This window comes from Capricornis sumatraensis, chromosome 3 (genome assembly GCF_032405125.1).
Source record: "Capricornis sumatraensis isolate serow.1 chromosome 3, serow.2, whole genome shotgun sequence".
NCBI classification, from domain to species: domain Eukaryota; kingdom Metazoa; phylum Chordata; class Mammalia; order Artiodactyla; family Bovidae; genus Capricornis; species Capricornis sumatraensis.
The window spans coordinates 176,187,284-176,210,003 of record NC_091071.1 but is presented as its reverse complement, the minus strand read 5'-3'; the positions used below and the strand labels follow the sequence as shown (position 1 = coordinate 176,210,003).

General features: G+C 41.0%; 1 protein-coding gene across 5 annotated transcripts in view; it reads right to left on the bottom strand.

Annotated features, from left to right (window-relative positions):
- Window positions 1-22,319, bottom strand: part of HP1BP3 (heterochromatin protein 1 binding protein 3) — a 36,663-nt gene extending 14,344 nt beyond the window's left edge. The window contains exons 1-8 of one of the 5 annotated variants that reach the window (XM_068969122.1): window positions 22,233-22,319; window positions 16,783-16,975; window positions 16,240-16,339; window positions 12,916-13,069; window positions 11,512-11,671; window positions 8,353-8,496; window positions 6,164-6,244; window positions 5,309-5,463 (exon numbers count right to left, since the gene is read on the bottom strand). In XM_068969122.1, coding sequence (XP_068825223.1) covers window positions 5,309-5,463; window positions 6,164-6,244; window positions 8,353-8,496; window positions 11,512-11,671; window positions 12,916-13,069; window positions 16,240-16,339; window positions 16,783-16,878 — 890 coding nt within the window. In that variant the 5' untranslated portion in view covers window positions 16,879-16,975; window positions 22,233-22,319. Of the gene's footprint in view, window positions 1-5,308; window positions 5,464-6,163; window positions 6,245-8,352; window positions 8,497-11,511; window positions 11,672-12,915; window positions 13,070-16,239; window positions 16,340-16,782; window positions 16,976-21,222; window positions 21,310-22,232 lie in introns of those variants that run through there. The other 4 variants (XM_068969124.1, XM_068969123.1, XM_068969125.1 and 1 more) reach the window with 4 other exon arrangements.
- Window positions 22,320-22,720: the final 401 nt, after the last annotated feature.

Here is a 22,720-nt window from a genome sequence, read left to right as displayed (position 1 = left end):
TGGGATTGTCCAGGTAAGAAAGCTGGAATGGGCTGCCATTTACTCCTCCAGGGGATCCTCCTGACCCAGGGATCAAACCTGTGTCTCCTGCACTGGCAGGCAGATTCTACACCACTGAGCTATCCGAGAAGTCCTATGTTGGAATTTAGAATAATGATACTAACATTAGCTATTGTAAGTGGTTAATATGTACGAAGGTTCCTAACAATCCTTGAGTTACACACTGTTTATCAATGAGGAAACCAAAACACAAAGGAGTAACTTTTTCAGAGATATAAAGCTAGAAAATGACAGCCTCAGGATTTAAACAAAGGTGTCCGGTTCCAAAGTCTGTGCTCTTTACCACAATGCTCTACAACCTCCAATACATGGTAGCAGAAATTCATGTCTCATTTCATATGCTCCAGGGCACACATTTCTTGAGTGAAATGGCCAGGTAAAGGGCACGTATCAGCTCACTCATTCGACTTACATTTATTGAGCATGTACTCTGAGCTAGGCTTGGGGAAAACAGAGGTCAACAATTTAAAAACCCTGGCCTTCAGGAATCTGTCATTTTAATGCGGGTAAGCATGTAATTTTTTCACAAAAAGAGTAAATAAATAGTATACTAGAACAGGATGAATGCTATGGAGAAAAATAAGGCAGAGGTAGAATTCTCCACTCTGGGAGAGGAGGGAAAAGGTTGCAAACGTAAGTTAAGTGGTCCCATCAACCAAATGCAATGGGTGGACCATGTGTGGATATTGACTTGACTTGAAAAAATAAACCATAAAAAAAGTCATTTTGGAGATAGACAACTGAGGACATTTGAACATGGTCTGGGTACCGGATAATGTTTAAGGAATTATAACTTAGTTCAGAATTATATTAGTATCATGATTATGTTCTCTACATTTATGTGTGTATTTGAAAGCTTCCAAAATAAAATGTTTAAAAATAGTAAGATAGTCAATGCAAGCATGTGGAGTCTTACTCCAAGTTTTTAGAGTAAACACTTAAAGGAAGAGAAAGAATTAAGTGGATTATGGCAGAAAACCACCCAGGCAAAGGGAACAGCGAGTATGAAGTCTCTGAAGCCAGTAGGGCAGAGAAGGGGAGTAGGAGATTAGGTCGGAGATGCAATGCAAATGTAGCGTGGGCCATTTTAAGACTCCACCTTTAAACTATGTAACTGTGAGGTGGTTGAGAAGCCACTGGAAGGCTTGAGTAGCAAGATGGTATCACCTAACTTACACTTAAAAAAGTCTCACTCTCATAGCTATGTTAACAACAGACTGAAAGGGAGGGAGTACAGGAAAAGCAGGAAGCTATTGCTCTAACACAGGCAAGAGATGCAGGTGGGCTTAGAAAGGACTGACAATAGTGGAGGTAATGAAAAGAGGTCTGAGAGACCAGTATACACCCAAGGTTTTTGACTTCAGAAGCTGGAAAGACGTTATTGCCATTAACTGAGATGCAGGAGGTATGGGAAGTGCAGAGACTTTCTGGTGGCGCAGGAGGGACAGGACTGGAGAAGAGGGGGATCATGAGTCTGGTTTTGGACACATCCAGTCAGACATACAAGTGGTGATAGCCAATAGGTATTTGTATAAATAAATGCGGGCCACATTTATGTATCTATACACTAGTATTGTACAGGTGGTATTTAAAGCTCTGAGAATGAAAGAATTATCCACTCTGCAAGCATCATGCAAGGCCTATCAGACCTTAAGTTGTATCTGAGGGGCATTATCAGGGTTCTAAGAATGACAGGAAGCCTAAGGTCTAACCCTGGGACACTCAGACACTAAGGAGGCAGGTGGGAAATCTGGAATCCTTAGGAGACTGACAAAGAATGAGAGGAAAAATGCAGAGAAAGATGCAGTGTTCTGAAAAGCAAGTGAAGGAAGTGTTTCATGTAGATGGGAGCCATCAACTGGGTCAAATGCTGGTACAGAGACTTGACCAGCAAGTAAGTATGTCAAAGACTATGAACTGATTACTTCTATGATTCCCATTTCTTTGCCACTTTATGGATGGTCCTCGAGATTCTCATACTGAGTGAAGTAAGACAGACAGAGAATGACGAACTGGCCACTCTGAAGACCACTGAGTGCTTTTCTGAACATGTTGGCTTCTGAGTTGAAACCCCAACAATTCTAATTCTATACCTCAGTAATCCAAGGGAAACACTGGTACTAAACTATAACAGGACAATGTGCACCCAGTACAAGACTGTCTATCAAAGACTCTGGATTACAAACACAATTTCCCAGAAGTCAACACAGACCTTACAAAAACATTCAAAACATAAACCTGGGGAATTACAAATTTAAACAAATTAATGTGTCTGCACGAATCCACAAGGACATGTGACAATCTAAATAATCAGTCTAATAATGAAAATAAAAACAAAAATAAAGGGTACCTAATTAAACTTAAAAGCTTTTGCACAGCAAAGGAAATCATAAACAAAATGGGAAGAAAACCCTCACAATGGGAAAAAATATTCACAAAGAAAGCAACTGACAAGGGATTAACCTCCAAAATACACAAATAGCTCATGCAGTTCAATACAAAAAAAAAAAGAATGGAAGATCTAAATAGACATTCCTGCAAAGAAGACATATCCCATGAAAAAATGCTCAACATTATTGATTATTAGAGAAATGAAAATCAAAACTACGAGTTAACACCTTACTCTAGTCAGAATGGGCATCATCAAAAAACTACAAACAATAAATGCTGGAGAGGGTATGGAGAAAAAGGAACCCTCCTACACTGTTGGTGGGAATGTAAACTGATACAGCCTCTACGGAGAACAGTATGGAGGCTCGCTCCTTAAAAAACTGGAAACAGAGCTACCATATAACCAAGCAATCCCACTTCTGGGGATGTATCTGCAGAATATAGCAACTGGAAAAGATACATCTACCTCAGCAGTCACTACAGCACTTTTCACAATAGCCAAGACACGGCAGCAACCTAAAGGTCTAGCAGCAGAGGAATGGATAAAGATGTGGTATGTGTATACAATGAGATGTTCTTCAGCCATAAAAACGAGCAAAATAACACCATTTGCACAATACGGATGGACCTAGAGATTCTTATACTGAGTGAAGTAAGACAAAGACGAATACATGGTTATCTCTTATGTGTGGAATTTAAAAAAAAGGTTCCAAATCAGCTTATCTATAACACTGAAACAGTTACAGAGTAGAAAATAAACTTATGGCGGGGGGCATAAATTCGAAGAATGGGATTGACATACACACCCTACTATATATAAAATACATAACTAATAAGGACCTGTTGTATAACACAGAGAGCTCTGTAATGGCCGACATGGCAAACTGAAGGGGAGAAATTGGAAACTGACATTTTCTTGGGCTCCAAAATCACTATGGTGACTGCAGCCATGAAATTCAAAGACATTTGCTCCTTGGAAGGAAAGCTATGACAAATCTAGACAGCATGTTAAAAAGCAGAGACATTACTTTGTTGGCAAAGGTCCGTCTAGTCAAAGTTATGGTTTTTCCGTTAGTCATGAACAGATGTGAGAGTTGGACCATAAAGAAGGCTGAGCGCCAAAGAATAGATGCTTTCAAACTGTGTTGTTGGAGAAGACTCTTGACAGTCCCTTGGACAGCAAGGAGATCAAACCAGTCAATCCTAAAGGAAATCAGTTCTGAATATTCATTGGAAGGACTGATACTAACACTGATGCTCCAATACTTTGGCCACCTGATGCAAAGAGCCAACTCACTGGAAAAGACCCTGATGTTGGGAAAGATTGAGGGCAAGAGGACGAGGGGGCGTCAGAGGATAAGATGGTTAGACAGTATCACTGACTCAATGGACATCAATCTGAGCAAACTCCCAGAGACAGTGAAGGACTTCGGCGTGCTGCAGTCCATGGGGTTGCCAAGAGTTGGACATGACTTAGCAAAAGAACAACAACGTAACAGATTTAAGTTTGCTGTACACCTGAAACAAATACAACATTGTAAATCAATTATACCCCAATAAAAATTTTAAAAAAGTTTTGGAGTTTTAAAATTTTCCAAACAGTGATGACATTACAGTGGCAGTTTTTTAACAAATGAATTACTATAAAAATTCTCTCAGAGTTTTACCTTAAATGTTTGAATGATGAAGATATTATGCTGTTTCTATGTAGAAGTGCTACAGAAGCCTGAATTCTCCTATATTCTCGATTATAACTCTAAATAAAAAATGAGCTACCAACCAGTTCATTCCCGTCAGCATGGCTACTGTCAAAAAACAAAAACAAACAAAAAAACACCAGAAAATAAGTGTTGGTGAGGATATGGAGAAATCAAAACTCCTGTGGCCTGATGGTGGGAATGTAAAATGGTAATAGTCACTGTGGAGAATGGTGTGGTGGTTCTTCACAAAATTAAAAATAGGATTATCATATCATCCAGAAATTCCACTTCTGGGTATTTGAAAACAGGGTCTCAAAGAGATATTAATACACCAAGGTTAACAGCAGCATTATTTCACAACAGTTAAAAATATGAAAGCAACCCAAATGTCCAATGACAGATGAATGGGTAGACAAAATGGAGAGAGAGAGAGAGAGAGAGAGAGAATGCACACACACAAATATTCATTCTTAAAAAGAAATCCTGACACATGCAACAATACAGCTGAACTTTTAAGGACATTATGCTAAGTGAAATAAGCCAGCTGCAAAATTACTGTATGCTTCTATTTATATGAGGTAGGTACCTACAGCAGTCAAAAACCAGAGAGACGGAAAGTAGAATGGCGGTGGCCAGGGGTGCGGGCTAAGGGGGGACAAGGAGTTCTTGTTCACTGGAGACAGAGCTACAGCTTTATAAGACTGAAAAGAATGCTGGAGATGGGTGGTGCACTGGTAGCACATTATTAAAGTGTTTAAGAGCACTCAACACTGTGCTCTTAAAAATGGCTGACAAGGTATACTTTACATATTATGTGTATTTTATCACAATAAAAAAGTGAAAAAATTTAATAACAAGCAGCTGAAAGTACATGGTTTAATGCAGAATATTCTAGCAGTTGACCATGAAAAGTTACTCTATGGTAGTCTTAAGAAGGTCAACATGTGGCTTGAGTTTCAAAAAGAAACTACATACGGAGATATGAAAAGGAAAATATCATGGGACAAAAAAAGAAACCCACAAATAAAAGGTTTTATTCCTACCTCACCTAGAAGTAATCTTAAATGAATATTTAATCTCTCTCCTTTTTCATGAAAAAGGGGCTAAGGAAGTGACACAGACATGTGTGCTTTAAAGCCCAGGCCTCTGGCTTTTACCTGATGTCCACTCTAAGTTTGGGATAATACTGAGACACGTATTTCCTGATGAGACTGTAGGAAGCTTCTTTAGGTTCACAAAGGCGAGTAAAGGCCAGTGGGAGGATATCCTCCAGTCTTACTTGTGGTTCTGGATCCACTGCAGAGCTCCTGTTCTGAAATGTAATACCAAAATGATCATCGTTGCAGGTCTTTGTTCTATTGCTTCTGTATTCAGCACAAGGGCTTTCCCTAGCTGACCGCCTAATCAACTCGCTGAAAGAAAAACTAACCCTTTTTAGCACATTCAAACAAATCACAGCACCATGGTGTAATGCCACTTGCGTGGTGATTTCTCTGAGGTAAAAATTTCAAACTTGGACAGTTAAAAATATATATAAAACTGTAAAAACAAAAACGCAGAGGAACAGTCATGATTTCAATCACTGACTCAGAGCAAATACTGCATATTTCAGTTATTGTATACCCTCTATACAACTTTCCATAAATGAATGTATGTGTCTGGGGGAAGGGTAGGATAGTTAGTACCTACACTAAAGAAAAACTGCCTCCAGGTATAGTACTTTTAGGATCTAATGTTGGGTAAAAATATACTTGTATACCTCTTCTAGTTTAAAAGGTATTTCACAAAAAGGCAAAAAACTGAACTCATATAGCTGCCTGTGACTCAATATAGGGCAGTTAGACGCACAGCCTCTGGCTAAACAATATGAGCAAATGATTAGAGCCTCTCCAGGCCTGCACAGAAATGCCGCTCCCTGACCAGTGCACAGGGAACACTCAGTAACACTGCACCATTTAGCAGCACCAACAGCAGCACTACAGCACTCGAGCAAACTGGTACAGACTTCTTACCTTTCTGTTTCTGGATTTCTGAGGTGGTTTTCTCGATTTCTGGACCACAACAAAACTCCCAGAAGCACCTTTTCCTTTTACCTAAAATAAATTAACTTTAGTTGCAATAACCAGTATTTTTACTTTAAATGATTCTGGTACTCATATTGGTAACTTCAACCAGACTAAATTACAGGACATGGTGATGTAAGAACTAATGTAATGCGCTGTTAAACTCTTCAGAGAAGAAAGAGTGGATGAGTCAAAAGACTTGGGATTGAACACTATTTATGGTATCATCTAGCTATTCAATACTAGACAACTCATAAACCCTCTCGGCTTTTGTTTCCTCATCTACAAAGTTGGGGAAGAATGAAAAACGCTATTGTGACAGCAGGTTAAATAGTCTACTATAAGCTTTCAAAAAAAAAAAAAGTTCCATGGAAGGAAGGAACACAATCTTTTCGGAAAATGAGAAAACCTCTACCTTAAAAGGAAGACAGTTCCTTGGCAAAAATTCAGAGCCTACTTAATCTCAGGCCACAGTGCTTCCCACAGTTTGTCCATTAGAGATTATTACTGCATAAGGGAAGAGTTATCTAATTTTAGACACTGCACATGATAATACGTGCAAGTCTTAACACATTTCCACAGTTTACAAATCACTGTCATAGAACTTCAGGTTAACCTGAGTCTTCCACTTTGGTTTTACTGACGCCACTAGGAATACAGCAATCAAATGTTTTCAGTCTATAAATTTGTTGAAGCAACAAACAGAGGGCCAGCCTATGAGGCAAAATAGGTCACAAACTATATCTTCATGAAGATAAACATGAAGCTAGCTCATAAACTCTGCTGACATACACTATGATACAGGTCTCTGGTTCTAATTATATTGGTTAGATAATTCTTTTTATGCAATGGTTACTTTAAAGGCTATTTAAACATTAGATTTACAACATTTGAGAAAGCTGGAATATAAGCTCCACAGCAGGAAACTGTCTTCCTCACTGATGGACCTCCAAGCACCTGGTACACAGGAGACAACTCAATAACATATTTGTGAAATTAAGTACTCATTGAAAGTTCCTAAGAGTTTAAATGGCTGAGGGGCACAGAACTCTGTATTAATCAAACCATGCAGAAAGGTTCAGAAAAAAAGGCAACAGGACTCTGGGACTGCAGTGAACTAGATCCTCAGAACCATCTTTGCTGCTACCACAGGACCTCAGGAGTTACTTCATCCCTCTGGACTTCTGAAGAAAGTGTAGACAAGAAAGTTCATTCTGGCATTAGAGTGTCATGACCTTAAGTAATGTGGAGTTTTAAAAAAAAACTGAGGTACAGGCGATTTACAATACTGTATTGTACAGTCTCAAGTACGTAACAGTGATTTATATTTTTACAGATTAAACTCGATTTAAAATTATTGTAAATATTGGCTATATTCATTATGATATACAAAGCATCCTCAAAACTCTAAGTAGTGCTTTGATGTACTATGCAAACTAATATAGATTTATGCCTAAAATCAATATTGGTTTTAGTATTATTCTCAATTTACTCAAGTTTTGATGCTTCCAAAAGCTTTAACAGATTTAGATACTAGTAAGTTCAGATAAACCTATTTACAAAGCTTAGTTATGATGATCACCAGTCTAGTCACTGAAATTAGGTTTTAAAACTAACAAACCTAAGACAAGAACAATGATCTTTTTTGGTGCTGCAACAGGCTAGCTCAACCCCACTTCTCACCTTTAGCACTACATAATCTTAAGCACGAGCAGCCCCCAAAGGAAATCCAATTAAAAGTACAGGCAGGGGTTTTCCCTTGTGGCCCAGTGGCTGAGACTCTCCGCTCCCAGTGCAGGGGATCCAGGCTTAATTCCTGGTCAAAGAGCTGGATCCCGCATGCCTCAACTAAAGATCCTGCATGTCACAGCTAAGATATGGTACAGCCAGATAAATAAATACTTAAAAAAAATTGTACAGGCAGCTAGAAAAAAATATACACTCTCATATTGCTTCTGTTCTTTAGAATACTTATTAAAGCTAATTGGCACCAGTGACTTTGTAAAACCAGGTTAAGCATAAGCCCTTCATCATTATGTCATCTTATTTTAACTAACTCACAAAGCACAAAAAGCCTAAATGTTACTATATATGGGTTTATAGCTAATATATGCTTATTACAAATAACCATTTAATACCTGTTTGATAACACCTCTATTTAATTCTCTTTTCAGTGCCTGTTTAAGGAGGTAGCCCCTTCTCTCCAGCTCCAAAGAAGGGTACTTATGGATGATATATTTTCGAATAGCAACCACGGATGCACCACTCTTCTGGAAGCATGCCTAGGAAACAGATTATTAAACCATACACATTAATTTAAAATAGCTGTTTTTCATGTGTTTTCTGACACGTATGTTTTCAAAATAAATTATTTTGGAAGCGAACTTGATAACGGATGATAAAATGGCAGGAAAGAATGAATAATATTTCTGGTAACTTCAGTTCATCATGACTGTGGAGAAATACAGAATTAGCAATATTTCTGCAACAATTTTAAATTGTTCAAAACAGCCAAAGAGAAGATACAACATGTGAACAATGTTCTATGTTAATGAAGAAGCTCTTCCCATTCTAATACTATTCTGTACCTAGAAGACATCTTTAGCATGAAAGGAAGGAAACCAGGACATTCTATATAGTGTGTAGGTTCAGATTTGGCCCGCTTTACAGAATTAACTTTGGCTCACCAAAACCAGTATTTCTCTGCAGGCTTTGTGTCAATGCTAGCAGATAATATAAGCAAAGACAATCTGAATAAATGGCATAAAACTGGGTTTACAAATGCAAAGCTTTAAGGGGCGTTTTGGACAACAATGAGAGCATTCAACTGCTATTTCAAGTGCCCTCTTCCTTTCCCATGCTATTTCTCTATATTTCATCTGACTAATGTCCATGGAAGATTCAAGCAGGTCATTAGGCCACAAAGGTAGCCATTTTTTTTCAAATGCTTTACATTTTGAAATACCCACGCAGTATCTGTTGTCCACCAATTTTGTGTAGCTGTTACCTATAAATTGACCATAGGATTTAGTAATTGCTATTGGATGAAGACTTGGGTGAAAGCTTATATACTGACAGTAAAGCAAAAGGTCACAGACAAATGGACCAGGAAAGACTGTATAACACAAAACAGGTTAATATGGACTGTGTTAATAAGGATCGTTTATCTCAAGCAAATGTCTCCAACCCATTACAACCGATTTAAGTTCACTCCTGATCTTACAGGAGAAGACAAAGTAAAGAATATCAAGCAGAAAAGAACATTAAGGCTGCAACAATCCCCTGCTCCACCAAACTGATAATAAGATGAAAATACATACCATCTACTTGATAATGATTTAATTCAGAAAAAGATACCAGTGATCTGAAATTATAATTTGTTACACTGCATGGAATACACATGATCCACTGGATAAGATCTTACAGAGAAACACAAATGAACATTTTGGTCAACCCAACATATATCTTTCATTTGTGTAAATATGCATAATCATATTTAAACTATTCTTTAGAACTACATATACTGTTTAACTGTTTTATTATTTTAAAATTTTAGCCTCTTCTTCACCTTCACCATAATCCTGCTTCAAATCTAAGCTGAGTAATCACAGCTCAGCTTGCTTAGTGAAAGTCGCTCAATCCTGTCTGACTCTTTGCTACCCCATGGACTGCTAGCCTCCTCTGCTTACCCCCTCGGGGGTATTCTCCTGGGGGGATTCTCCAGGCAAGAATACTGGAGTGGGTTGCCATGCCCTCCCCCTCCAGGGCATCTTCCCAACCCAGGGATTGAACCCAGGTCTCCCAAATTGCAGGCTGATTCTTTACCTTCTGCGCCACCAGGAAGCCCAAGAATACTGGAGTGGGTAGCCTATCTCCTCTCCAGAGGATCTTTCTGATCCAGGAATCGAACTGGGGTCTCCTGAATTGGAGGCAGATTCTTTACCAGCTGAGCTACCAGGGAAACCCAATCACAAAGTGAAATCCTTAAAAAAAAGGCTACACAAAAAAACAGAGTTCTCACTATAGTCAAGCTATCTAAACCAAGAAAGTTTTCTTAATGAGTTGAGAGTAATCTTGAAGGAATGCAGGGAGAGGGTGGAAGGTAAACTCTTTCCCAGTTTCTATGTCAGTGCTATCTTCTCAAATTCTAAGCATGACCAGTAGGCTCCGCTTTCCTACCTGCATCACTTTCTGTTAAGCTCACCTAAAGCCCTCTCCCCCCAGTTCTGCTTCAGAGCCTAGCAAAGGGAAATCAGAGAGTCTATGGCTTCTGTTTTAGCTATTCTTGTCATGTGATCACGTAAAATAAACACAGCAAAATCAGCGAGAAAAATTTACACACAAAAAGGCAAGGTCAGATGAGAAAATTCCCTTAAAACAGGAAAACAGTATCTGATGATCACACAAGCTAATCAAAGTTAGTGAATTATAGTAAAGTTATAAAGCTATGGAAGGAGGATAGTTTTTCCAAGTATTTTGGAATGACTAGGTGATGAAACCAAGTATTGAGGTTTCTAAAAGTTTCCTCTAAGTTTTCCTGTAAGTTTTCTAAAAGTTTCTACAAGTTTTCAGGTGTGAAAGATAACCAGCTACTAATGTTAGACATAAGCTCTGAAAGTGAACCTAAGGATAGTGTGCTGCTGTTGTTTATCCGCTCAGTTGTGGCCAATTCTTTTGCAACCCCTTGCACTGTAGCCTGCCAGGCTCCTTTCCATGGGATTTCCCAGGCAAGAATACTGGACTGGGTTACCATTTCCTTCTCCAGGGTATCTTCCTGACCTAAGGATCAAACCCCCATCTCCCGCACTGTAGGCGGATTCTTTAGCACTGAGCCACTGGGGAAACTGTAAAGATAGTATACATTTTTAAAATAAAAAATTTTCTCTATGTTACCCTGAGTAATAATTAGAATTCATAAAGGCAAGGACTCTGTTTGTCTTATTCTATGCTGTATCACTAGTAGGATTACCTGATACAGAGAAACTAGTCCATAATGGTGTGAATAAATGAACATGTTTAACCTTCAAATAAAAAGTACACTTAAAAGAAACTCAGTTAAAAAAAACCTAAAAACTAAAAATACTTGCTATAGCAAATCTGTGTTATTAAAAAAATTAACAGTGCTCACCAAATGTGGTATTATAAAAACATGAACTTAGCAATGGCTCTCTTCTATTTAGATCTCTTTTAGGAAGCAGAGCAAGATTTCTGATGTCTGCACAGGAGTATGCCATTTTCAAATACGCAAGAGACAAACAGAATAAATCTATGATGAACTGCTTGAAATAAAAACTTGCCTTAATGGCCTCAGTTAGGATTGCATCCATCTTGGGACGTGGGGAGGAAGCCATCGGTGTTTGTTTCTGGGCCCTGGCTAGCTGGCTGGCAGAAAGGGTAGCCCAGGAAGGTATTGTTTTTTTCACTTTCTTCTCCTTTTCTTTAGACTGATCTTTCTCACTTTAAAACAAAGAATTGTTATTATGCAAGATAAACTTCAGAAAGAAGTATAAAGTCAGAAAGAAGAAAAGACTGGCAAGAAATAAAAATCAATGTTTTAATTCATTTCCACACTAAAGTGATATGTAAAGTAAGCATTTTACAAAATAAAACACTTTTTTAAAAATTGGGTACTATAAATGAACCAAAAAGGTGTGTTCTCTCAGGTGCACACAGGAGAGATAACTAGCATGAAGGGCCAGTACATAAAAGAAACGAGAATTTTAAAATGTATTCCAGTAACAACTACAACAGATGCAATTCAGTATAGTGCAAAGGACTCAAGCTCTGAAGTCAGAAAACCTGGGTTTGAGTCTTAGCTCTAACATTTACTAGTTATCAAGTGACTTAAGCCTCAGTCTCCTCAGCTTAAAACAGAAACATGACACAAAATACTTCACAGGATGCTTCAAGAAATTATGAGATTATGTTTATAAAAAGTTTTGTGAATCACAGAGCATTATACAAATTTTATTCTAAGTAATAATAAAAACATCCCATGCACCTAAAATACAGGGTTAGCTGCTAAAAATTCCACAAACATTACAAATACCTATGATAACTGGGATGAAGGATGAGAATGCCACCTACAAGGTATAGTTATTTTTAAGTCATTCTTTCATTTTAAAAATAATCCCTAACTGTTCTCACCAATTATGAAAAGAAAAGAATGAAATGCTATCAGCTGTCCTGCAAAAAATAATTTTAATGAAAAAAGAATCACCATTACACTGTAGATTATTGAGAGCAAATTCTGCTTTCAGATTCTCGAAGTCACCCTCCAACTGAATACTTCATCAAATATATACAGAGTTTTAGGTCACTCTAGCAATGTCCTGGTGTAGATTAATGCTTTCTAACATAAACATGTAAAAATAACTCATGCCTGGCACAGAGGGAGAAATAAAATGATGTATCTCCCAGGTCAGCCTTTTAAAGTCACACTTCATTTCTTACTGAAAAATGCGTTCTGAAGCAGAGAAGAATGAATTATACATTAGTCAAACCACTGTTCTAACTACTACGAATTCTAATAGGCCATACAACTACATCATAAGCCTATTTCAAAAGATAATTCCCCCAAAAGTAAATCTAAACACCATGTCTCCAGCATAAATTGACATTATACCACTTAAACAAAATCTGACCTCTACTCCTTTTATATGGTCTTCAACTATAAAAAGCAAGAAAGCCCGAGTCCTTACTCCTTTTTGGTTTCCTCAGAAGGCTTGTTTTCTTCCTTCTCTTCATTCTCAGGTGGCCCCTTTGGCTGCTCTGTCTCACTAGATGTAGCAGGTGGAGTTGCATTCTCTTGTTCCTCTACAGTAGAGATAGATTCCTCTGAACTTGCATCTGGTTCTTAAAATAAGCCAGTAAAACAGGTGAGTAGAATTGCATCAAGTAAATACATTAGAGCCTGAGTCAATAAAAGGATAAAAGCTCATCTCTTTAGACAGGTTAAGTCAACTGTTCCAAGTAACAGTTGTATTCTAAAATGAGCAGATGTCTACGAGTACAGTTTTTTCCTTCCTATCACTCAAACTGTCTATATAATGGGTTGCCGATCCAAACCATTATGTGAGAAAAGGAAAAGGATAGGAAATTACACAGCAAATGAAACTCTTTTAACCCAAATCGAATCTGTTGATTGTTCTACTCCATAATATTAAGGATAAGACTCATAATTAAGAAATTAGCCATTTCATAGTTGCATAAGTATTAGTAAGGGAATAAATAATAAAAAATTAAAACGAAATTTTCAAGTCAAATGATTGGGCAAGGGTAGAAATATGAATGGGGGAATACCAAGGTCTGTCGGTCTTTTCTCAGGAGGTCTCTTTGAGCAGCTATTATGAAACACAGAATCCCAGGAAACGATTAAGCAGAGACTATGAAGACTGTCAGGGGCCAAAACCAGGCAAAAAGGAAAAAAGGATATGCTTGAAAAGTTTGGTCATTTAAATTATGTGAACTCATTACTGGCACAATGAATTCTTTGGGGCCCTCACACAAATATTTCCTTCTCTAGTGGGTCTTCCCGACCCAGGGAGCGAACCCAAGTCTCCTGCATTGGCAGGTGGATTCTGAGCCACCAGTGAAGCCCAAATTTCAGGACAGTCAATTGTAATTTATAAATCATCCTGGATTATGCTCTTCAACCAGAGATGCAGGTAAAAATTCTCCTACATATGTTCAGCCAAAATCAAGGCTCTAGGATCAGATGTATCTGGATTCAATTTCAGGGTTTCTAACGTTCTAGTTCACATTATCTTGGGGCAAGATCTTTGACACTTCTGAGTACTCTTCCCTCACAGAGTTGTTATAAACACTGTATAAAATGGTTTAGGGAAAACCTGTAGGCAGCACTTGTATACTATGGTTCCCATCTCCTTTGGCCTCTTCTGCTGCTTCTATAGCTGTTTGGCAAATATTAAGGCTAGAACTTTACTATAACAATGGTATCTGGTGATATAGATAACTACGAAATATATATACTTTTAATCCTGATGCACCTTTTATTGCCCTTTGTCTCAACTATTTGGCCTAACTGTCCCACCGAACTGGCTGTATAACAACTGTCATGGTTACTGATTTTTACATTCAGTTCATTTCAGTCGCTCAGTCGTGTCCAACTCTTTGCAACCCCATGAATCGCAGCACGCCAGGCCTCCCTGTCCATCACCAACTCCCAGAGTTCACTCAGACTCATGTTCATCGAGTCCATGATGCCATCCAGCCATCTCATCCTCTGTCGTCCCCTTCTCCTTCTGCCCCCAATCCCTCCCAGCATCACAGTCTTTTCCAATGAGTCAACTCTTCGCATGAGGTGACCAAAGTACTGGAGTTTCAGCTTTAGCATCATTCCTTCCAAAGAAATCCCAGGGCTGATCTCCTTCAGAATGGACTGGTTGGATCTCCTTGCAGTCCAAGGGACTCTCAAGAGTCTTCTCCAACACCACAGTTCAAAAGCATCAATTCTTTGGCGCTCAGCCTTCTTCACAGTCCAACTCTCACATCCATGCATGACCATTGGAAAAACCACAGCCTTGACTAGACAGATCTTAGTCAGCAAAGTAATGTCTCTGCTTTTGAATATACTATCTAGGCTGGTCATAACTTTTCTAGAGCTAAGAGTGTTTATTGAGCTTTCTCAAATGGTAAAGAATCAGCCTGCAATGCAGGAGACCTGGGTTCGACCCCTGGGTGGGGACAACCCACTCCAGTATTCTTGCCCGGAGAACTCCACGATGGAGGAGTCTGGCCAGCTACAGTCCATAGGGTCACCAAGAGTCAGACACAATTGGGCGACTAACACTTTCACTGTAACAACAGAGTTTGTAACAACAACAAATTAAATTTCACTTTATGTTCTCTTAAAAGTTTATGGTTTAATAAAGGTTCAGGTGCTCAGCTGATAATGAGTATGTACCACATATGAGACATTATTTCCAACTCATTAAACTAGTCTATCTTTTCAGATTTATAAAATTTAAAGCATGAGTGAAGTCCAATCATTTTCATACATAAAATACTATATAAAAGGACAGAGATAAGACAGATAAACAGAACTTGTGAAGTCTATTATTGGTCCTTTATAAATTCTTGGTTGACTTTCTTAATACAACTGAACACTCGTGTATTCTGAAAACTCATGTTATCAGTGACTTCAACTGGCTGTTAAATGTAGATTAAGGTAGGCCATCAAGTGGTTTATCCCAGTGCTGGACAAAATAACCTTCCCTCCAACTCACCAGCAACTATTTTTTTTAATATGCTAAATTCCCTTGTCTCCTCACTGCCTTAGGCCAGAGTACCCAAGATGCTTATAGTATTCATCTGAGGATTCTGAGCCCAAACTCAGGCTTAGCTGGAAGAGTCTATCTCTGGTGCAACAAGGGTGCATGGTTTCTTTTATTCATAATATATGCTGGTCAGCAAATATTCAGTTCTAATAGTTGTAACAGGGGCAGCACCATGTGCTCAACCCTGGCAGAGAAAAAAGAGAGGAAGAGGTGACGAGAAGAACAAGAAAAGCAGTCACACTCGAAGAAGCGGCCAGAGACACCATGAAGGAGCCCAAGCACTCCAGACCAATAGTCCTGCCTTCTTCCACGTTCCCAGCTCTACCTGGCCCATCTTCTCTTCACCAACACCAAAGTTACAAACCAACACTTTAAGCACCCATTTGCTCCCTTAAGGCCTCCTCATGACTTCCGGCTGAGCCTTCCATCCAGTCTTCCTCCCCATGACACTGTATGCCCAGAAGCTACGCTTTTGACCATTTCTGTTTTCTCCAACCATCTTCCTATTTTTAATTCCAAGAACATGAAATTTTCACCTTCTAAAAATCTTCAGAGACAAGATGAGATTCTTTCTTTGCCCAGAGGGTCCAGAAATGACATACCAACTGGTACCACTTCTCTCTCTAAATGCTCCCCACAAACACTTAAGTTCAAGGGAATTTATGGGACACTCTAACCTAGAGCAGAAACGCTGGCCTTTTTAAGCTGTCCACTGCTTTACTTTACCTGGCTTTTCTTCTACTCCTTCAGCAAGCTTGCTCTTGGGAGGAGTTTCCCGGGTAGAATTCACAGCTCGACGAATTGGCATGGTGTTATCTTCTACCTTCTAAGAAAAGAAATGGCCATAATCACACATGCAAAAACAATTTATCTCTTCTTTCTCAAGGGGGGCTAACTAGGTGTCAGAAGATGTAGGAGAATTCTTCAAGTCGACTCCAGGATCTGATGCAAATTACTTTTTAACAAGTTTTTTTGAAATGAAAATATGATTCTTAAGAAGTAGTTTTCAAAATGTTTTATTTTAGCTTGAATTTCAAATGGAAATAAGTAATTATACTTGATTTGAAATAAATTTAGAAGCTTGGAGGTTTTCTCAGGAGTTTGAGGGGTAAGGGAAGATGAAAAGAACTTTGTATCTATTTGATTTTTTTAGATTCATAACCCAGACTCCCCAAAGCAGAGGAAGGAACAGGTACCAAGAAGGACCCAGCAGGGCCTGAAGTCAGGGACTGATCCAAGAGTGAGCTTCAAGAATGTGTCAGCCCCTACCTCACCTAACTTGTCCGCGTGGATCAGCTGAGCTCCTACTATAAGTGGGAGTGCCTTAGGATGGACGAGTTCACCTTGAGACGTATCAGTCGCCATTTAAAATAATTTCTAGGCCCGAGTACAGGTTACACTCTGAAGCCTCTGCTGTTAACCACAAGGATTTTTCCTAATGGTTTCAGTGTGAAGCATCAACCTAAAGCACAGAAAAGACCTGGTGTGAAGATTACAGAAACAACACTAAACTAAAACGTCTAAACTTAATATACATTCAAAGGGGGGAAAATTCACTATAAAGCTTATAGTTAAATGACAGATGACTTGGTCAGTTATCATTCAGAAAGATAAAAATTACTATCAAAATACAGACTGTGTAAAGCAGCGACTAAGACAAACGCACAAGCCAGAGCAGCTGTTGCACCTTCCACATGAACAAAGGCAGCAAGGACAAGAAAGCCCACAAAGACCTAACCCCATCCTGTCTCCTCCTACTATCAGAGCTCAGAGTAGACTAAAAAGACTCAAAGTTTCATCTATGTTTACTCAAAGACCACTTTACTAAAGAGAGAAATGTTGTTCATGTTTTCAAAGGGGTCAGGAAACTTAACTGCAAACTTAACTCCATCTCCATCAGAGAAGTTATACAAGGACAAAAATACTGCTGAAGAGCATGACAGTCTAAAAGCCTCCAGACTCAGAAAAGCAAATTCAGACCATCACCTAGGAGATTAAGCATGCTTCTAAGACCTTGTCATTATTTTTAACGTTAAGCAAAATTAGCACAAAAGAACAAAATTAAATATTGAAAAATAAAATCTATGTAAGATCACTCAAATTTACCTAATCACTTAATACCCTCTGCTCCCCCTATCTCACCTGAGAATCAAGGACACTTTATAACAAAAATTTCCCCAAAAGAAAAGAAAATGATCAGTTAGGTGTTTAGATCTTTGTGCTAATGAACATTAATGAAGAATTGGGCAAGAGGAGACTAGTCATTCAACTTCTGCTTTAAGCTCTAAACTTGTCTAGGGATTTAAGAGCTTTCAATTTGTCAGGTAATAGTTATTAACTGTTACAAAGACTACTTAAAATGCGCATATAGAAATTTATGTCAAAAACTATAAAACACAGAAATAAAAACAGTTGTTTTTTGGGGGCTTTGTGACAACCTAGAGGGGTGGGATGGAGTGGGAGGTGGCAGGGAAGCTCAAGAGGGAGGGAACATACGCATACCTATGGCTGATCCATGTTGATGTAAGGCAGAAACCAACACAATATTGCAATTATCCTTTAATTAAAAATAAATAAATTTAATAAAAAACAAATATACTTGCAAAAAAATTTTTTGTTTTCTAATCTGTGGGCTTGAGGGCATTATTTAGGTTTGTGAAAGCTAAAAGTCTATCTTGGAAAAATTTCAATACATAAACTTGCTTACTCATCCAACTAGCATTTACACAGTAATATACTTTCCTTGATTAAAAAAACCCCACAAATCTGATGATACTTTTATATGTAAATACCATTCAGAAGCACAATTTCACGATCAGATTATTCTTGGTAAAGTGATACTGCGAATTCCTTTCTTAACCCATGATACTAGCTAGGCTGAAAATGATACTGTGAAATTAGCAAAACCTTCAGGAGTCTCTTTTTATAGAACATGTTTTAAAAGAATATATGTATGTATGGCAAAACCAATACAGTATTGTAAAGTAAAATAAAGTAAAAAAATAAAAAAAAGAATATATGTTCTCCCTGTAAATAAAACACTAAAAAAATGTCAAAGCCTTTCCAGTCAACTCTACATTTACTAATTGCTCAAAATTAAAACAAGTTTTAGAAAGGGAGTGGGGGTGCAAAGCAGTTATTCTCAATGCCGAAATGATAAAATTGACTAAAACCAGGGCAACAAGTACATGGTCCATCAACACCCGACATCACTGACCCGAGGACAAGAATATCCGTTTAAATTAGGTCAGGTAAGAAGCATGACCAGGTGGAATAAGTGAAAAATAAGTTGGTTTGCCAAGCTTCCTGGATGCATCCACCACAATAAGAGATGTGGACACTCTCCTGCTTCAACCTTTCCACTGTTCTCCTCTCTTGCCTCCAGACACTCAGACCTTTTGGTCCTCAGTGTATGTTCTGCGCATGCTGTAGTAACATTCTTTCCCTAGATACTTCAATCAGGTTCAGTACAGTGTCACCCCCTCAGAAAGCCCTCCCATCCTTCTTTTTCTTCTTCAGGTTTCTTCATAGCATTTAATACCGCTTGTAACTCAATATATGTCTATTTGCTTGTTTATTATGTGTCTCTCCCAGCAGAATGTAAGTACTTCAAGGGCTAGAACTAATTCATCACTGCATTCCCAGTACCTAGTAGCATGCCCAATACATAGTGGGTGCAGCATAAATACTGGGGGGAGGGCTTCCCTGGTGGTCCAGTGGTTAAGAATCTGTCCTGCAATGCAAGGACACTGGTTGGATCCCTGGTCCTGGAAGATCCCACATGCTGCTGAGTCCACATGCCTAGAACCAGTGCTCCACAACAGAAGTCACAGTGAGAAAGCCCGCACCCAGCAACAAAAGTCCTGTGCAGCCAAAATAAAAAAAAAACAACTGAGGGGCAAATGTTGAATGAACAATGACACCTGGCAGTACTTATTTCTATGTTCAACACATGTGAAAAACACTTAAAAAATAAAAATTTAAAACAATATAAACATTAAGAAATGTTTGCCTCAGCTCTGAATTTCCTTAATAAAGGTCATGTAACTTAAGGCTCTCTTTGTAATAGGTTGGTTAATGACTTATTTCCTCAGTTCATGGTTCATCACACAGCTGACAAAACTATCTGGATGGTTAACCTACAACTGCCTTAACAAGTACCTATTAATTTAACTGTTGATGCTGCGCTTCTGAATAATCAGACTTTTAAGACCGCCACACTTGTTCCCTGACAGGGGTCTTATCTGGCTGATTCACTGCCCTATACTTCCTGCCCAAGAAACATACTAGGCTCCAAACAGGTGCTCTACAAATATCTGTTAAAGTGAAAGAATAAACGAAACTTGAAAAAGTTTTTCATCTGGGTTCTTACATGTGACAAACCAATCTCAGTTTACCTGTGGTGTGCGTGGACTTCCTGTGGTCATTAACCTGTTTTTGTTTTCTAAGTATAATGTCAGATGAACAATACAAAGATCTGCTTTTGTCAAGGGAAGTGCTAAGCTGTTTAAATACAGGCAATACAGAAAAGGCTGTAAAAGTAGAAAGTCCATAATTTCAGAGTTTTAATTTACTTTCTCTACCTTAAGAGCAAGCACTAGAAAAATAAGCAGGAGTTCAACACTGTATTTCAGTTTTCTGATATCCTTGAAAACATGCATTTTAGGGAAAGTACTATTATTTCATATTTTACCGTAAAACGTCTGCCAATACATTACATAGTATAATGTCATTCGCCTTGCACGGATTACACTAAATTGTTCCCAATCTAAAGTCTTTCACTATATTCAAACTTACGGAGTAATGTCACAAACCATATGCCTATAATTTGCTGGAAACTTTTTTTTCCACTTTTATATTGCAAATAAATCAGTATTACTTAATTAGTATCTGTCTCCGACACAGATGTTCTGGACACTACGGGTACCTCCTCCTAAGATAAGGACAATCTAACTGGCTGAAGAGTGAGCGTTTTCATCTATACACGAAGAGTTCAGGAGCCTCCTCCAACTTCTCGCCCTCAATCTTCCAATTCGACAAGGCCAAAAATACCCTTTAAAAATGTTACTTCTACTCTGAAACATGCTGCACTAAATTTTCTGAAAAGAGCAATGAAATTTTAAAACTTAACAGCTTCACATCTATACCAGATTAAACAAATCTTCCAAAGTCAAACGAGCCACCTCTAGCTTCACTCTAAGACAAGTCAGCTTGTCCGTGAAGCCCCAGGGGAATTCCCAGGAGCACTTCGAACCAGACCGTCACTTTTCAATGTAACATAAGGTCAGGAAGCATAACCGCAGTAAGAAAAGGTACACATGGAAAGAGGGGTCAAGTTCACCTTGGCCGTCCTCTGTGCGGGGGGACTGTCCCTCAGAGGTGTTTCGATCATAGTGTTAGTCGCTCAGTCGTGGCCGACTCTTTGCGACCCTATGGACTGCAGCCAACAAGGATCCACTGTCCAGGAGATTTTCCAGGCAAGGATACTGGAGTGGGTTGCCATTTTCTTCTCCAGGGGATCTTCCCGACCCAGGGATCGAATCCGGGTCTCCTGCACTGCAGGCAGATTCTTTACCAACTGAGCTACAAGGGAAGCCCTGTTTCGATCACAGACTAGCGGTCAATTCTTTAAAAAAAAAACAAACCCTCTGATCTGGGGCCTCACTTCACCCCTCCTGCCTCCAGCTCTTTACAAACGCTCCTACTCACAGGCTTGACTATATTAACTAAATCCATCTCGTCTAAAGAGCAGTGAGTCACAAGCTCGACGAAAGCCATGGGAAGGGGGGTTAAAAACGAAAGCTGAGTCCCGGGTGGTGGCGGCGGCGGCAGCAGCAGCAGCAGCAGCAGTAGCGGCGGCAGCGGCTTTTCAGGGGCGCAAACAGCTGACTCCGCGCCGGGCCCGAAAATCCGGGCGGAAAGACCAGCAGACAAAGGCGGGGAGCGCCGAGCACAAGGCGGGGGGTTGGGAGAAGACAGGAGAGCGGAGCCGGGATGAACCCGGCGAGGCAAAGGGCGGCGGGCTCAGCGCAAGCTCCGGCTCCGGAAGGCCGACGCCGAGACTCGGGCAGCGCCCGCCCGCCCGCGCGCGCGCCACGCAGGAGGTGGCGGACCGCGAGCACCAGCCCCCCGCGCACTCACCGCTGGGAGCTCCGTAATGGCGGCAGCGGCGGCGAGGGCGGGGACCCCGGGAGGGTGGGGGGGGGGGCGGGTCCGCCACAGCCAGTCACCGCCGCCGGCATCTTTCGAACCGGCTCCTAAAACCTCTGAGGAGTGGGGTGAGGGGGGAGGGCGGGGGCCCCGCCGCGCGCCTCGGGAGCATGCGCGAGCCCTCAGCCAATCAGAGCCGGGCGGGAGGACGCCGGCGCAGGCGCGCTGCGAGGCAAGGCCCGCGATCAGGGAAGCGCTCCCTCACCTCTCCCCGGTACGAACAAAACAAGGGCGGGAGCGCGCGCACGCGCGCGCCAGAGGACCCCGGAGGCGGCTTCCACCAGAAGGGCAGGGGGCTCGGTTCACAGCGGGGGAAGGGGAAGAGGGGGCGGAGCGGCCGGGGAAGGCAGACAAAAAAATAAAAGGCACCACCTCCGGGGACCCGAGCGCCCCGCCCCCTCCTCTCAGGGAGCGGCGTCGGCGCCCCGGGCGAGCGGTCTCTGCCGCCCGCCTTCGGGGTCCAGCGGGCCTGCGCCCGCTGCCCGCCCGCCCGTTCTGTCCCGCGTTACCTCTGCGCTCCCCCCTTCCTGGCGCCCGCGTGCTGCGAGGCTTCTCGGCTCCGCTCCCGCCGCCGCTCGCCGCCTCCGCCACCGCTGTCCTCCAGGCCCAGCCGCCGAGCTCTGCCGCCCCGCCCCCCTGCTCGCGGCCCCGCGCGCGTGCCCATCCCTCACGCCGGCCCCGCCCCTCCCCTGCGCGCGCCGGCGGCCGCGCCCCCAACAGCCTGCGGGCGCGGAGGGAGCGCGCGAGACTCGTCTCCCCATGGTCGGGCGCGCGGGGGCGCGAGAAGGCGGGCGGGGCCGGCGCGGCGGACGCCGGGGCGGCGCTGAGTGTCCGCGCGCCTTACGCCTGCGCCCCTCGGGTGGCTCCAGTCTTCTTGGCTGGCGTGGCTTCGGTGTCGTCGGGTTCCGTCCCTGAGTTTCGACTTCGGCTCCCCGTCTGCCTTTGGAGGGGATTGGCCTTTCCCGCTCCCGAGTTGAGCACAAGAACGACCCCCTTC